This window comes from Akebia trifoliata, chromosome 11 (genome assembly GCF_017979445.1).
Source record: "Akebia trifoliata isolate Shusen 1 chromosome 11, ASM1797944v1, whole genome shotgun sequence".
NCBI lineage: Eukaryota > Viridiplantae > Streptophyta > Magnoliopsida > Ranunculales > Lardizabalaceae > Akebia > Akebia trifoliata.
The window spans coordinates 46,831,695-46,848,992 of NC_141385.1; the positions used below are offsets into that span (position 1 = coordinate 46,831,695).

At 33.4% G+C, this 17,298-nt stretch overlaps 1 protein-coding gene across 1 annotated transcript; it reads right to left on the reverse strand.

The window, feature by feature from the left end:
• Nucleotides 1-6,676: 6,676 nt before the first annotated feature.
• Nucleotides 6,677-11,479, reverse strand: LOC147392165 (glutamate receptor 2.8-like). Its single transcript, XM_086459152.1, has 3 exons — nucleotides 10,181-11,479; nucleotides 8,490-8,802; nucleotides 6,677-7,488 (listed from the first exon to the last, which is right to left on the reverse strand). The coding sequence occupies exons 1-3, from the start codon at nucleotides 11,477-11,479 to the stop codon at nucleotides 6,677-6,679; spliced, it is 2,424 nt and encodes an 807-aa protein (XP_086315278.1).
• Nucleotides 11,480-17,298: the final 5,819 nt, after the last annotated feature.

Consider the following 17,298-nt stretch of genomic DNA (forward strand, 5'->3'; position numbering starts at 1 on the left):
AGGATTAAAGGGACATTAGTTTTACTTGCATGGATGAAGTTTAAAGATTCAAGGAGGTTATTGAAACTGTTTTATATCAAGGGACTTGTCAAAAATGTTTCTAATCAATCAGGGAAGTAAAGTAAAAACTTTCCTTTTTCAAAATTTCATTGTATCAATGCTGATAAATTTGGGGTCCAACTCAAATCCAAATAAGGAGAGAGACAAGCCAATTAGTGTCCGATGTGGGACTAAACTCAACACACCCTACACGTGTGGGTCAAATTGGGCCAAAGCACGTGGAGATATGAACTAGGTGACGTGAAAGAGAGAAAGGTTAATACCACGATAGATTGAGGGTCCAGCTGAAATCAATTGGCAATGGTGGAGAGGACCGGGAGGTGAGAGAGAGAGAGCAATGAGTGTCTCATGTGAGACTAAACTAACAAATTCTGAAAATTAAAAGAGAATAAATTCTAACCAGCAAAAGCAGCTTGGAGGGGTTCCCCCTTAGAGTCTCTAATGTGAAGAACTGGTCTGTCACTATTGGACTTGTAGAAATCTTCCATGGCCATCTTCAACGCAACCTCCTCTACTTTGCCCACCCAGGAACTATTATCTACAATGGCACCTATACTCACCCTTTTCCCCATATCACCATCACCCATAGCTTCCGATGATGAAAGTAACAAAAGGTAGACGGAGTAAGGGAAGAAGAAAAAGAAGAGATGAAGAGATGGCATTTGGTTCTCTTGTCCAAAACTGAGAAGTGAGAAGTGTTTGATGATTTTTCTTAATTTGCTTATATAATAAATTATTGTATGATAGCTTACTATGTTAAATCGAGTAAACAGACAAAAGTCATTGTCCCACCAAGGTAGTCTACAGAGTCAAAAATCATTAATTTTTTTTTTCTTGAACTGTTCAAAGATGAAACGTTGGTTACTTCACTGGGTGGACGCCACGTGTAAGGTACATATCATCATGACTTATCAAATCCCTTAATTTGCTCGAAGGTCTTAAGTTCAAACAAACCTCTTGAACCCCTTCTTATGCTAACCACACACCCAACAAGCAAAAATAATAAAAAAAAAAATTTTAAAATCGATGAATATATTTGCATGCGATTCTTTTGTGTTAATGGCCAATGAGACAATGCGATTCTTTTGGGGGGAGAACGTATATATGGAATCAGTTTTCCTTTTAAAATCAAAGGTGTTGCCCTGGTTCTCAAGCTTTGGCACAAGTTTAATTATTGGTCAGCGAATGCTTTAGTATCCAATGAAGTTGGACTTTATAATCCTCCCTTTTAGTACTCTAGGAAAAATTTGAATTTGAGTCCATTCCAGATCCGATGTTGATGAAGAGTGTTGAGTAGCAAATGCCACTATATTTTAGTGTTACTAGCTATGAATATTTATCCCACTTCTAATAAAAAAGGAAATTATCAAATAAAATACAGGAATTGGTTCCTATTTCAGTGCATTATTCATTTTAATTCCGAAAATGATAAATTACAATTTTGAAATTAACTTAATTGGAGCGAAAATTATTTTAAATTGTCAAAATACCCTCTTCGTTTTTTTTTTTTTTTTTTTTTATCGGTAAAATTGGTAAGCTTATAAGAGTTAATTCATTGATCCACTCCAAAAGTTTGTCCCTGTGTTATTCCTATGAGGTAGATTAAACCAAATTTTGAGGTGGATCAAATTGAATATTGATGGATAGAGAAGGATGCAACTCTGCAAACGCTTTAGTTGGAAGAAGAGTAAAAAAGACCTAGGTGGCACATTCTACAATATTCCCTTAATTTTTATTATTAAACATATAACATTTTTAGATAAATTTTTTCATAATTTAATTTCAATTTTTCTATTTGGTACAAATTTTAATTTCGAAAATTGTTATTTAATTACCATTTTTGAAATTCAAATGATCGCACACTATAATGAAAATTTTACAATTTTCAACGAATATTTTGATAAATCAGCCTAATAAAAATCAGTCGAACCTGTGATTTATATTGATTGGCTAAATATTCTCTTTACCATATGTTTTTTGAACAGGTTTAGGGATCGGTTTTTAAAATAATAAGTCCTCAAATCCAATGACTTAAATTAACCACTAGGCGAGATTGTCAATCACATGTTGGACTAATTAAACATTTATTTCTCAATGGGACAAAGTATTGTGCCATCTTCCTCATTTACATTTCTTCTTAAATCGAACCTCATTTCACACTTTTTGATGTGAATAAATAAAATATCAGTTTTAACATTTTCTAAGAAAGTTCTGCTACATCGAACCTAGATTTGTTGAATTATGGAAAACGAAAGAAATGTCAAATATTGGACGAATCTTTTGTGTTTGACTGGTACAAACATCTTAAGATCAGATAAGGAAAAGAGTATATATATATAATTTTATTTTATTAAGTTATTATGTCAAGTTGATTGATGAAATTGACTTACCTTTCTTATAATAATAGAATATTAGACTTGGTTGAAGTTAAAATTAGATTAATGTAATTAATTTAATAATGATCTAAATAAAGAAGTGATCAAAGAATAATATTTTCCTTTCCATGGTGGGTATAGCAGTTATTTTCACTAGCTTGGCATGAGTAACGGTTGCCTACCATCATCTTACTCTCTATAATCTCTGTAATCTAGGACTGATCAACAATAATAAATAAATAAATAAACAACAACAAATTAAGAAAACTTGGCACCGAACTTGTCAAACTAATTGAGAGATGCATTGTACGATAACTATGTTCTGTTTTTGATAGATAATAAGAAATACGATAACTATGTTTGGAACAACATGAATGTGAATATTAGTTGTTGGGTGATATTTTTGCGATTCCATCAAAGCAAATTTCTATTATGAAAATTCTAGAGTGAAAGCCATAGTCCTAAACTAAGGAAAAGCTATGAAATTCTCCACAATTTGAATTAATTTGCATCATGGAAACCTAACCCCTACTAATATACATTTTTTCATATGGTGGCAGTCATTGGAGCAATTTTTCGAAGAGATTGGGACTAAGATTCTTTAAGTATTTTTCCCTTACTATTATTATGAGAGAAGGCAGAGTATTGAATGGTCACAAATTCCCCTCACTTTATTTTATATTTAAATTTAATATAATTAAGTCATTTCTGTCAAAAATCAAGAAAATTGCAAGCACAAGTTGCTTAGTCTTCAAAATTATAAAATATCATTTTTACTATATAATCTTCAAAAATCATTTAATTAATATTTTAAATTATATAAATAATACTTATTGATAATTGTGCATTTGCACATGCCATCTTCTAGTGTGAATAACTCCATCACTACATGGACTAGAATTTTCCTTGTCAACAAAACATCGCAAATGGTCAAATAAAATGGTTTGGTGGATCCATTCGAGTAAAAATAATGCGAAAGTGACCTCAAGATTATACCTCACATCGCACCTTCTTGACGATGGAAATTTCTAAGAACAATAAATGCTTTTCATCAAGATACGAGTGAAATAGCATCTATGATTCCAACGCACTTTCGCATGAGGAACATGCGATGTGAGGTAGAATCTTGAGGTTACTCTAGCATGACTTTTTGAGTAATTAACGTTTTAATCAACAGAGATTTGAGAAATGGAACAGAGATTTGTTGTTTTGAATTGTGTGTCCCAAGTTGATGAACCAATGGCAGGCTACCACCATGTGTATTTAAAAAATTAGGAGTGATTGGTTAGGAAAGAGAAAATTTCACAGCCGTTAAAATGCATGGATTTTAATTTTTTCAATACACGTGGAGGCCTGCCATTGGATCATCAGCTTAGCGCATAAAATTCAAAACAGCCGATCTTTGTTCCTAGAAATGTCTCCATAAAGGTCAGTTTGAACATTTTCTAAGAAAGTTCTGCTACAACGAAACTCGATTGGTTGACTCGTGAAAAATAATAGAAATGTCAAATATTATTCCAAATCACGCGCATGTAAAAAGTCAAGTTGTTCTAATCTAGATTTTTATATAATATTATATAAAAAATTAGTAACAATGGTGACACTTGACCATTATTTTTCGGGAACCTTTGTACGGGTGGGACCCATTTTCAATAATCTTGAGTAGGGTTTTTATTTGAGTTGATTTGATTAAGTTATTATTTCAAATTATTGAAATTAACTTAACTTTCTTATATGAATTTAAAATTAGAAATAATTGAAATTTATATATTTGATGAATATAAAATTAGATTATTCTAGTTAATTTAATATTCATCTACATAAGAAGTGATTAAAGTATAGTTTATCTTTCTAAGATGGGGAGAGCTGTTATAACCGTTGTCTACCAACATCTATTCACTATAATCTAAGATTCAACAATAACAAATAAATATACAAATAACTATTAACATCTTTTCCAATCTACAAATTATGAAACTCGAGAAAATCCAGAACTTCAGAAGGCAAAGCAACTAACCGATATTTATGGCATTGTGATAATGTCGATTGGGATACACCAAATCATATTATCTTGAGAATTAAGATAAAAAATAAGATTATGATATTTCTAATTAGATTAGGTTTGATAATTAATTTTAGTTCGTTTATATTTATTGGAGTATTGTTCTCAATTATTTTCTATATAAATCTTATTAGGATAACATGATCATAACTAAGACAATAAATCTAATTCATTCTTCTTCATGATATCAAAGTCAATCATCTAGCAACTTATGTTCTACTAATAATCCAATCCTGCAACCCCGTTCTACCATCATTGGTAGATTACCACCCATTTTTTTTGCATACATTTATCGTGTCTATACCAAGTCACCATTATTTACCACATACAAGAGATCGTCCTTGAGGAAACAACACTTCTGATGTTGTTGATCAATTGTCATCCTATAGGCATCGCCACATTCAATATGAGCCACTCACTTTTAGCCAGAAACTCATCCATCCCTGTTGCATTCCATCCTATTTATCATCACTGTTGTCGTTCATCTCCATTGCCATCAATGGATGCTATATCTTTACCAAATCATTGTTGCCAAATTATCGTATTTGACAACATCAATTGCTTCATTTCCGCTGATAAATTTCATGTCACATTAACTAGAACCCCCTATAGCTCTAGTAAGGTATCTCACAGTCTACCTTTAATTTGCACAATTACCTCACAAACAACCCTTTGTTCTAATTTCATGAAGAAAGCTTCAAGATTTTGGGCTCCATTCCAGTATCCAAACTTCAGTTTGCGAATTTACTAGACATAAGTTCTTGAAGCCCAATGATCATGACTTAGTCCATGGTCCCTTAAAACCCACAAAGCTTATGTTGTATCCTTGTGTACGAAGAATAACAAAAAAGAGACTATTATTTTCAACCTATAATTGGTTTAGACCAATCATATGGCCCAAAGAACTTTTGAATCATCCATGATCAGGCTAGCTTTTCAAAAAGCCTTTGGATATTTCGTGATCGAGCTCTCTTTCAAATAACATTTGAATCAATTGTTATCAAGCACATCGTTTTTAAGTTTTTAAACATTTACAGATCAAGAACATATTTAACCCTTTTTGGATTAAAATCCATTTCACGGACTCAACATGAAGGCGCTAACCTCTTTTTTTTTTTCTTCTCAAAATACAACTTGCGCTAAGCGCTTCATTGTCATAAAATAAATGATTTGATTCCCATTATACCTCTCAACAATTTTACATTTTAAGCGATATATCCCAACCCAACCCTCCTTCTACACTCCGCTCATTGGGTAATTATAAAATCACCCCACGAATTAATAAGAGCATGCATCTCATACCATAGTTGATTTTATTTTGTTTTTGGTCTTATATGGGTTAAAATTTAGGAATGAACTAATTTTTAGTGAGGATTATCTTTACGGAGAAGATATCATCCTCTTCAAAAATCATATTCACTCACCAAAAATCAGTTCATTCCAAAACTTTTATCATAAGGAAATCATCTTCACAAAAAATCAGTCCATTCCAAAACTTCTAATCCCATCAAAACAAGTTCAAGAATGATAAATTATCCATTTTTTTGTAAACCACTTTTGATGGGGTTAGAAGTTTCGGAATGGGTAGAGTTTTGGTGAGGATAATCTCTTCGTCATATAGAACATCCTCGCCAAAAATGAACTCAATTCAAAACTTTTAGCCCATATAATTAAGACAATAATTTGACTATGGTGTGAGTTGCCTTTATTGATTCAATGGAAGATTGAGCATTCAAGATAAGGAAAGTGTCGAATCAAGAGAGAAGAATTGTTAATTCTTATTCTGTAAAAGTGTTGGAAGTCATTCCTGTAAACATTTGAAGTTAAACCATTTTTATAATTCTTTTTCAATATTGTGACATAAACAATATATATTAAATACATAATGCTCTTTTAGGCCATCCATCTTTTTGAACTAACCTAAAAAACTCTCTGCTCAAGAAGCCACACTACTCTGTATTCTTCAAAATTTGTTATTACTTAGTTCAACCTTACAATAAAACATGTATTGTTTACATAATTTTCTACTATATTAATTGACGTAAACCATGGTCAATTAATTATCAGTACTACTATATATGCATACATACACACACATATATATATATATATATATACAAGTGAAGGATGAAGAACATTTTTAAAAGAAAAAATAAAGAAAAAAGCAGTTATGGATTGTTTACCCATGTATTATATCCATGATTTGATCTCCACCAGGCTCCCCTTGTGACCCTAAGTCTAAATCGTGGCCTTGACTACCCATTTCAGCCGCAAACATGCATAGTTCATCTCTGTTAGGATCATGACCATCGTATGCTGATATTTCATGCATTCGGCTATTAGAAGACCATCTTTGGCGAGCACAGCGAAGAACGAATATCAAGAGTGCAACTGTAGAAGTTCCTCCCGTTATTACAAAAAGCCCACCAAAACTAGTTACACCCAGACTACCATTGTCATCCTCGGAATCAGAACTTGAACAATTGTAAGAGTTAACCATTGCATTCTCTAACTCTAACAATTTTCCTTTTTCAGCTAATTCTAAAACCGCTTTAGAGAGGTCGGGAAGAATAGGTGATCCTGTCGGAAATACAAATGCAAACCCACCAATTTTGTAGGTTTGTCCTTGAACTTCGAAGTCTTTGCAATATTTAGCTAGGAATACATTGACGTAAGGTATTTCCAAGAATACGGCTGCAATTTCTTCTTTTTTAAGAGCTTGAGAATAATCGTCGTAAGATGTGAATGTCCTGATGTTGTTGGGGTCGAAACCTAAGGCATCTTCCAAGTACTTGACAACAAAGGATCCGGTGTCGCAACCAACTTTGGCATTGGATTTCTTTAGACTGTCAACTGTAATTACTTCGGATTGAATCCTTCTGATGGTAAGCATGGAAGTAAGGCTAGCTGTGTAGCTTTGTGTGATGACCATTGCAACAAATAGCCATACTACCATGGTCATCCTAGATAAATTGCTATGTTGTCTATCACCTATGTATATATAGTGAAACAAGTAGAACAAAGAATGAGTTTCTTCTCTTTCTATCAAGTACACGATCTAAGTGAAACACACAAAGAGATGCTTAAGTGCAAATTTGACTTAGGGTATACTTACCGATGTGCTAACCATCTGATCTAATGAAATCTTTCGATTGATCAAAAATTGTGTTGAAGGATGAATTAAGATCAGATGGTTAGAATAATTGAGATATCCTTAGTGATACCCTTGGGATATAGTACATCACAATCATAGAAAGAAAAGAGATTTATCGAACTGACCCAACTGTTGCTTTTTTATTATAAAAACTCCCTTGGAGTTTCAACTACTCCAAAGGGAATAGCCTTACTCTATGAAGTTTGTACCCGGCCACCAAACCTCACTTTATAAAGTTTGTTACACAGCAAACCTTGGACTGTGGATCATGTCATAAAATTCAAATTTACGTGGTTAATTTGTAACTTAACATACTTGGAGTGGATTCTAACTGCATTTTGTGGCATCCTATAACATGAATTGATGTCACAAGGTAGCAAATGACAAATTTCTATGAACTTTGAAAAGAAATTTCAAAAAAAAAAAAAAGAGAGTTAATTTTTACAGTTTAATTTTAATTTTAAATTTGGGAGTTCGGTAACCATGCATTGTCAACACCTATGATCAAGCTCAAAAAAGTTATTTTATTTTTTTTCTCTTGAATCTGAGTTTTCCATGAGACCTAGTAGGATGTGTTGTTGGATTGCTAATTTGATAATGCATGTGGGCCCAAAGACCCTTAGTAAGATTTGAAATCTTACCATGTTAGTCATGGTAGTATGATTCACAAAGTAAGGTTTGTTCAAGTAACAAAGTTGATATAAAGTAAGGGAGTTTTTTGTAATAAAATTGCAACAGATAGGACTGACCGTTAAAATAAATTTTTAAATTTTGTATTAAAAATAATTTTTCCAATTTTAAGACTAGTTAAGTCCTTAGTAGGAAGAATCTCTCTTACCATTTACTGAAAATAGTGTTGAGAAGGATAAAAAAATTAAGGACCCTATTTGATTCCATGCAGAGCCTTTGAAATCTGGATTGTGCATTCTCTCGATCAACAAGACGACGAATCCATTGTAAATGTTAATGGCTGCAGTTAAACCCCACATCTCTTTCGTGAAGGGCTTCATGAACAGCCAAGCTTTTTCTGATCTTATTGATTTCTTTAAGACCACCATCTGGAGGCCTGATTCCGACCAAGGCTGCGAGAATTCTGCATAATTGCAACGGTTGGCCACTATCGATATATCGCCAACTGCCGCATCTAGCGTCTTCTTTCACACCATTCATGCATAGAAGGATCGAAAATAAGTCTTAGTCTCTCTAGAATAAGAGCCTGAGGTACTGAAATATAGGGTTTAGCATGATTAGAAGAAATATTTAAGGGTAAATTACTATTTCGTAATCAATGCTTTTGACTAATTTACGACTCACTGTTCATTTTAATTATCAAAACATGAATGGGTAACGTACTTGGAGGTTTTAAAGTGACTATTTTGCAGGTTTAAAGTGATAATTTAACCAGTTAAAAGAGAAATTGTCACTTTAAACCTGTGAAATAGTCACGTTAAAACTGCCGAATTCATTGCCCATTCACGTTTTGGTAATTAAATGAACAGTGAGATGGAATCGTAAATTCGTCAAAAATTGATCACATTTTCGTAAATATGTCGATATTTAAAGTGATTAATTAGCAATAATCCAAGCTGAATGGTTGTGAGTTTAAATAAAATGATGCACTCTAGTAATTAGAGACCATTAATGATTTTGAATGTAATGTCGTGGAATGGAATTCTAAAAGAGTACTGATGATTTGATGGACTTTTGGGTCATGCTTCTGACAAACGTTGACGTGGAAGCACATAACTTATTAAAAAAAAAAAAGAGAAAATTTCTCTCTCTTACTCATTCTCTACCTACATATTTAATTTTTAAGATTTCAAATCTTACAAAGGATCATTGGGCCCACATTGATTATCACATTAATAATCCAACAACACAGCCGTCTAGATTTCATGAAAATATTCATATTTAAAATAAATAAATAATAAATAAAAAACAATTATTTTTCGAGTTTGATCAAAAGTGTTTAAAATGGACGGCTACCAAACACCCAAATTTAAAAATAAAATTCAACGGTGAAAATAACTGTTTTTTTTTTTTTAAGTTCATATAATTTTAGCCTCTACAACCCCATTTCATGGGATCATGATTTTGAATGTCAAAAAGGTGATTAGATCGGAAAGTTTCTCTTTTTCACTATGGGCAAGAGAGAGAAACTCTCTTTTTTTTTAATAAGTTATACGCTTCTACATCATGTGTGTGTGTGCTGAAAGTACGTCAAATTCAGCACTCATTCTAGAATGTTAGGGAATAGAGTGAAGAGAGGAACAAGAGGCATTCTGACTTGCTTGACATATTCTTCTTTTTTAATCGAATTTCTATATCTAATTTAGGAGAATATTCTTTGAGGATTTGTATTCAAATGGGAGTCAATGGTTTTCCATGATAAAAATACAAAAAGAACGGAGGGTTTCTGTATTGAATGCATTGTATACTATTTTTGTTGATTTACATTTGTTAGATTTTATGAAATATTTGAACTTATCAAAAGGGGACAAACAAAAAGTTAAGCTATAAATTTCTCACCTTGAGATGAATCTGCTCCACCAAAGAATCATAGGTGCCTAATTCAACAGGATAGAACTCATGTGGTAAGGGATAGGGCATACGATCCAGTACTGCATTGAAGACGTCAATTGAAAAACCATCGACTAACAATTTGCCGCTAGGACGTTCATCTCTAACATTAACAAACTGATTAAATGTAGGATTCTTAGGCACACCTATTTTCAATGGATTCTCAATTGTCGGAAGAACCCATCCTCTCGGAGTCAACCAAGGGCCTCCTGGCCAGAAAACTTGACCTAGGATTCCCATTGAGGTGTTATGGCTCACCCCTTTGTTGACACTTAAAGAGAACCCCGATACCTCAGTCCAGAAACCCAATTCTCTATAACTCTTTCCAACCACATTGACGATACGAAAAATGCGGGCAGGAGCCAATTCACCGTCTAAAAAACGGAGATCACCCGTTAATCCCTCAAACCTAGTTTGTAAAATTTCATCTCTCAATTTTTTTCCATGAATTGAAGCCACAAGATTCATTTGGTCTTTTTGGGTATTGTTCCTATTTTTTCTTCCCTCCATTGCAAGAGCCACAGCCCACAAAGCATCATAGGCCTGCAACCCAAAAATTCCAGGCTTCGAATCCATTTCTTCGGGATGCTCCAAACGAAATTTATGTTGAAATCTTGTGTAGAAATCCTTAAATCTTGACCCAGTTCGAGGGATGTGACTCTTGACACCCAAGATGCCTTGCATTGAGGAGATGACTGAGACATTAACATGATCAAGAAGACTTGTAATGGCATCAGTAGTGATCCATACATAGTCCTTCTCAATCATTCCCATTTTCTTCGCCTCTATAAATAGTTGGGTAGCCAATTCTAAAGAAGCGTGAACAATGTAAACCCTACATTGCCTGCTTTTAAGCTTCTCCAACTCTTTTGATAAAGAAGAAGGCAATGGAGGGAGAGGTAACATGTAATCTACTTCACATCTTACCTCTCGAAGGGCCTCAACTAGAAGCGGGCCAATACTAGAAGCAATAGAGTTGACATCTTCATAGATGAAATTCACTCGTCGCCATTCCCAGGTCCCTATTATAGCAGCTATAGCTCTCAATTGTGTTTGTTGGTTGTGAGTGGCTTGAATCAAGAAAGGCCACTTCGTGGTGGCCCATGGTGGGGCTATGTCGGAGAAGGAAAGAATAGGAACTTGAGCTTTGTTACTGATATCAGCAATTAAGGCGGCTTCATCCCATGCCCGTAAGCCTAAGATTGCTCGCACTTGTTGCTCATTGATAAGGTCCATAGCTGCACTCATAGTTAACATCTTTAATTAGCCACTTAAGCTCTTGTCTTATTATTATGTTTTACAATACAATGCAACTAAACCTGGAAAAACCAGCTTTATTAAGCACTTATATATTTATCTAAATAAATCTTGTATCTGTTCTCCTCTCCCCAAATTATATCTAAGATCATGTCCAACATGGGCAATCTAGTTCATGCTGTCTTCTATATTTTTAGATAAATCTCATTTTTTTTAATAAATACCTTTAAAGTACAATCATATTTTGATCTTCAAGGCAAAAGGCAAGGATCATATCGTAATTATGCCAGTGCATTTTTGTAACTAACGTTTCAAGGTTTTTTTATGTCATAAAAATGAAATCGATCAACGACAGTAAAATTCTTTCATTTTTATATTAAATATAAAATAAATTATTTCAAGAAAATATTTATTGGAGAAAACATTGTTTTGGATTCAAATATTGAATTTGTGACTTACTTCCCTGGATTATAAAGAATTTATTATACACCTCCCTTGACTGATAATTTGAATTACCACTGGAGTTTTTGTCATCGCCAGAAGGGTGTCTGTAACATATATGGAACACTCTTTGGATCCACTGAGTCATAAATGTTTGGCCAGCCCACCCACCAAACACAAAATTACTGGCTGTATATTCAATTATGTTTTCTTCATTGACTAATAATGCAAGCATGGACATTTTAACATAGACGACTTGGCAATCACCAAGCAAGCTGATTTATTTTACTATTATTATTATTATTTGCATAATTTAGTAGTGATGGAGCAATATCATGTGTCACTAGATCCAAAATAATGTGTCATATGTTCATGTAAAAGGAAAGAATCGCAACAAATTGACTCGAAATTCACTCACTTGACGTGGCGTCAAGCAAGTGAATTTCAAGTCAGTTTATCATCATTAGTCAAAAGGAAAAGGAGTTAAAACTTAAAAGTTCCCTCTCAACTCTTGGTTTAAAGGATTAATGGGACATTAATTTTACTTGCATGGATGAATTTTAAAGATTTAAGGAGGTTATTGAAACTGTTTTATATCGAGGGATTTGTCTAAAATATTTCTAATTAATCAGGGAGGTAAATTAAAAAGTTTCCTTTTTCAAAATTTCATTGTATCAATGCAGATAAATTTCGGGTCCAACTCAAAACCAAATAAGGAGAGAGACAAGGCAATAAGTGTCCGATGTGGGACTAAACTCAACATGCCCTGCACGTGTGGATTAGATTGGGCTAAAGCACGTGGAGACATGAATTGAGTGACATGGAGGAGAAAGGTTAATACCATGATAAATTTGGGGTCCAACTCAAAATCATTTGACAACGAGTGGAGAGGCCCACGAGCTTACAAACAGAGAGAGAGAGAGAGAGAGAGAGAGAGCAATGAGTGTCTGATGTGAGACTAAACAACAAATTCTGAAAATTAAAAGAGATTTAACTTCTAACCAGCAAGAGCTGCTTGGATGGGTTCCCGCTTAGAGTCTCTAATGTGAAGAACTGGTCTGTCACTACTGGACTTGTAGAAATCTTCCATCGCCATCTTCATTGCGACCTCCTCTACTTTGCCCACCCAAGAACTATTATCTACAATGGCACCTATACTCACCCTTTTCCCCATATCACCATCACCCATAGCTTCCCATGATGAAAGTAACAAAAGGTAGACTGAGTAAGGGAAGAAGAAGAAGAAGAAGAGAGGAAGAGATGGCATTTGGTTCTCTTGATCAAAACTGAGAAGTGAGAAGTCTTTGATGATTTTTCTTAATTTACTTATATAATACATTATTGTATGATAGCTTACTATGTTAAATCGAGTAAACAAAAAACAAAGAAAAGTCGTTGTCCCACCATGGAAGTTTACTGGATCAAAAATCATTATTTTTTTTGTCTTGAACCGTTCAAAAGATGAAATTTTGGTTACTTCATTGGGTGGACGCCACGTGTAAGATACATATCATCATGACTCATCAAAACCCTTATTTTAACTGACGATGAAATTAATGAATAATTAAGTGGTAAGACCTTATGAAGGTTATTCCTAAGTCTTTGGTTCATCAAATCCCTTATTTAAAGAGACGATGAAATTAATGAATAATTAAGTGGTAAGACCTTATGAAGGTTATTCTTAGGTCTTTGGTTCATCAAATCCCTTATTTAAAGAGACGATGAAATTAATGAATAACTAAGTGGTAAGACTTTGTGGAGGTTGTTCCTAGGTCTTATGTTCAATCAAACCTCTTGAACCCCTTCTTATGCTAATCCCACACCCACCAAGCAAAAATAAATAATAAATAAAAAATCAATGAATATATTTGCATGTGATTCTTTTGCATTAATGGCCAATGAGACAATGAATGTTGGGAAGAACGTATAATGGAATCAGTTTTCCTTTTAAAATCATAGGTGCTGCCCAGTTTCTCAAGCTTTGGCACAAGTTTATTGGTCAGTTAATGCTTTAGTATCCAATGAAGTTGGACTTTATAATCCTCCCTTCTAGTAATCTAGGAAAATTTTGAATTTGAATCCATTCCTGATCCATGTTGATGAAGGGTGTTAGCTAGAGTAGCAAATGGCACTATGAATATTTATCCCACTTCTAATAAAGAAGGAAATTATCAAATAAAATACAGGAATTGGTTCCTGTTTCGGTGCATTATTCATTTTCTGAAAATGATAAATTACCAATTCTGAAATTAATTTAATAGGAACAAAAATTAGTTTAAATTGCCAAAATACCCTCTTTGTTTTTAGTTTTTTTATTGGTAAAATTGGTAAGCTTATTTGAGTTAATTCATTGATCCGCTCCAAAAGTTTGTCTGTGTTATTCCTATGAGGTGGATTAAACCAAATTTTGGGGTGGATCAAATTGAATATTGATGGATAGAGAAGGAAACAACTCTACGGACGCTTTAGCTGTTTATGCATCCTCCTCGGGTTCTTCTGAAAATTTTTATTTTGCACATGATCTTCCATTTTTAGTTAAGAGGACATTTGTTGGTGACCAATTGGGTCTCCCAAATACCTGAATTCTGTAATTCTTTCCTTAAAATTAATAAATTTTTGCTTGCTTAGAAGAAGAAAAAAAAAAAGAGCTAGGTGGCACATTCTAAAATATTCCCTTAATTTTTATTATTAAACATATAACATTTTGAGACAAATATTTTCATAATTCAACTTTAATTTTTCTACTTTGTACAAATTTTAATTTCTAAAATTGTAATTTATCCTTTTCGAAATTCAAATGATCACGCACTATAATGAAAATTTTACAATTTTCAGCAAACATTTTGGTAAATCGACCAAATAAAAATCAGTCAAACCTATGATTTATATTGATTGGCTAAATATTCTCTTTACCATATGTTTAATTTTTTGAACAGGTTCAGGGATTGGTTTTTGAAATAATAAGTCCTCAAATTCAATGACTTGAATTAACCACTCAGATGGATTGTCAATCACATGTTGGACTAATTAAACATTTATTTCTCAACGGGACTAAGTATGGTGCCATATATGCATGAGACATGCAAAGGAGACTTGAAATAGAGTAAATAGCCATCTTTCTCTTTTACATTTTTTCTTAAGTCAAACCTCATATTGCACTTCTTGATATGAAAATTGATATATAGGATCTATAAATGCTTTTTCATTTGTATTATAATGAAAAACAACTATGATTATCATACACTATCACGTCAAGATGTGCCATTTGAAGCTCCATCCTCAGGTCACTTCAGCGTTATTTTTCTTAGAATATTCCAATGTCAACGGTGTGTTGTGTGGCACAATTGTCCAAAGATAGTAAAGAATTTTCTGGAGATATATCTATATATGTTTCCTTGGGCCTAAAGAAACTTATATCAAGGAAAGTGGACTAGACTTTTCATGGTATCCAACTACGGTGCACCCTAGCAATGTGACAAATAAAATATCAGTTTTACCATTTTCCAAGAAAGTCCTGCTACGACGAACCTAGATTTGTTGACTTATGGAAAACGAAAGAAATGTCAAATATTAGACGAATCTTTTGTGTTTGACCGCTACAAAAAGGTCGGTTCTTTTAATTAAGGATTTTATATAACATAAAATACACAGTCGATAACAATGGTGACACTATTTTTGGGAACCCTTCGTACGTGTGCAACCCATTTTCAATTCATCTTCAGATCAGATAAGGAAAAAAGTATATATAGAATTTGATTTGATTCTATTTAATTAAGTTATTATGTCAAGTTGATTGATGAATTTAACTTAACTTTCTTATAATAATAGAATATTAGAAATGATTGAAGTTAAAATTAGATTAATGCAATTAATTTAATATTGATCTACGTAAAGAAGTGATCAAAGAATAATATTTTCCTTTCCATGGTGGGTAGAGCAGATATTTTCATTAGCTTGGCATGAGTAACGGTTGCTTACCAACATCTTACTCTCTATAATCTCTGTAATCTATGACTGATCAACAATAATAAATAAACAACAACAAAATTAAGAAGTCTAAGCTGATTGGTAGGAGTCCAACTTCAAATTTCGAAAGAACTCTCTTCATTACAAAATTGAGAAGTCTAGTGTGCGTATTATGATACACCAAATTATTTTCTCTTGAGGAGTATTGGTTTCTATAATTTCCTATATAAGTCATATTACAATCACATAATCATAAACCAGACAATAAATTCAATTCCATTCTTCTTCATGATAATGCAATCCTACAATTTCGTTCTACCATTGTCGGTGGGCTGTCACCCATTTTTTTGTCCATTAGATATTTCATCAAACAATTATAGGCAAAGACGATACATCCCAACATATCACAAAAGAAATGGCTACCAAAGATGGTGGTCTAGGCCCTTTGGTGTATTTGTATTGGTACCTAACCGATGTGCTTCTGAATAATATAGAAGTCATGAGGGTGCACCACCATTGTTGCATTCTTTTATCTTGCCTACACCAAGTTACCATTATTTACCACGTATGAAAGTCACAAGCGTGCCTCAAATTTTGCACAACCATAGTGACGGTCTAAACATCTGGTTAGCGCAATAATATGTTTTAGTGTCGGTCTTCATTTCTGGCCATAGGTATATACACTTTTTGCGATGGTCAAAAGCTGGTCATCGCGATATGTAGTCGCTAAAAGACCTAATTTGCCCTCTAATAAATTAATTCATAAAATTACATAACTCTTTTTTGAGATGATCATTAAAAAAACCATCATCATAGGACTTTATATATAGCATGGTCAATACGTGGCTGTTGCTGAAAAATTGTTGCTATAGGTAATTTTTCTTGTAGTGAGGAGACGATACTTTTGATGTTGTTCATCAATTGTCATCCTGTAGGCATCACCACATCCAGATCTCATCTATCCCCGTTGAATTCCATCCTATTTATCACCACTGCCATCGTTGATCTCCATTGTCGACAATGGATGCTATATCATCTTCACGAAATCATTGTTTCCAAATCAACATATTCCACCACAACAATAACTTCATTTCCATCGATAAATTCCTTGGTACATTAACTAAACCTCCTATAGCTCTAATAAGGTCTTTAATTATTCTAATTTGATGAAGAAAGCTTGAAAATTGTGGGCTCCACTTTCTATGCCCCGATTACACTTCGCTAATTTTCTTAACACAAGTTGTTCAAGTCTAATGACTTAGTCCATGGTCCATAAAATCCACAGAGCTTATGTCAAATCCTTGCATAAGAAGAAAGAAAAAATATTATTTTCAATCCAGTTGGCTTAGACCAAATGTGGAGGGATAAAATCTGCAAGCCATAAGATTGTGGTATGTGTCCAC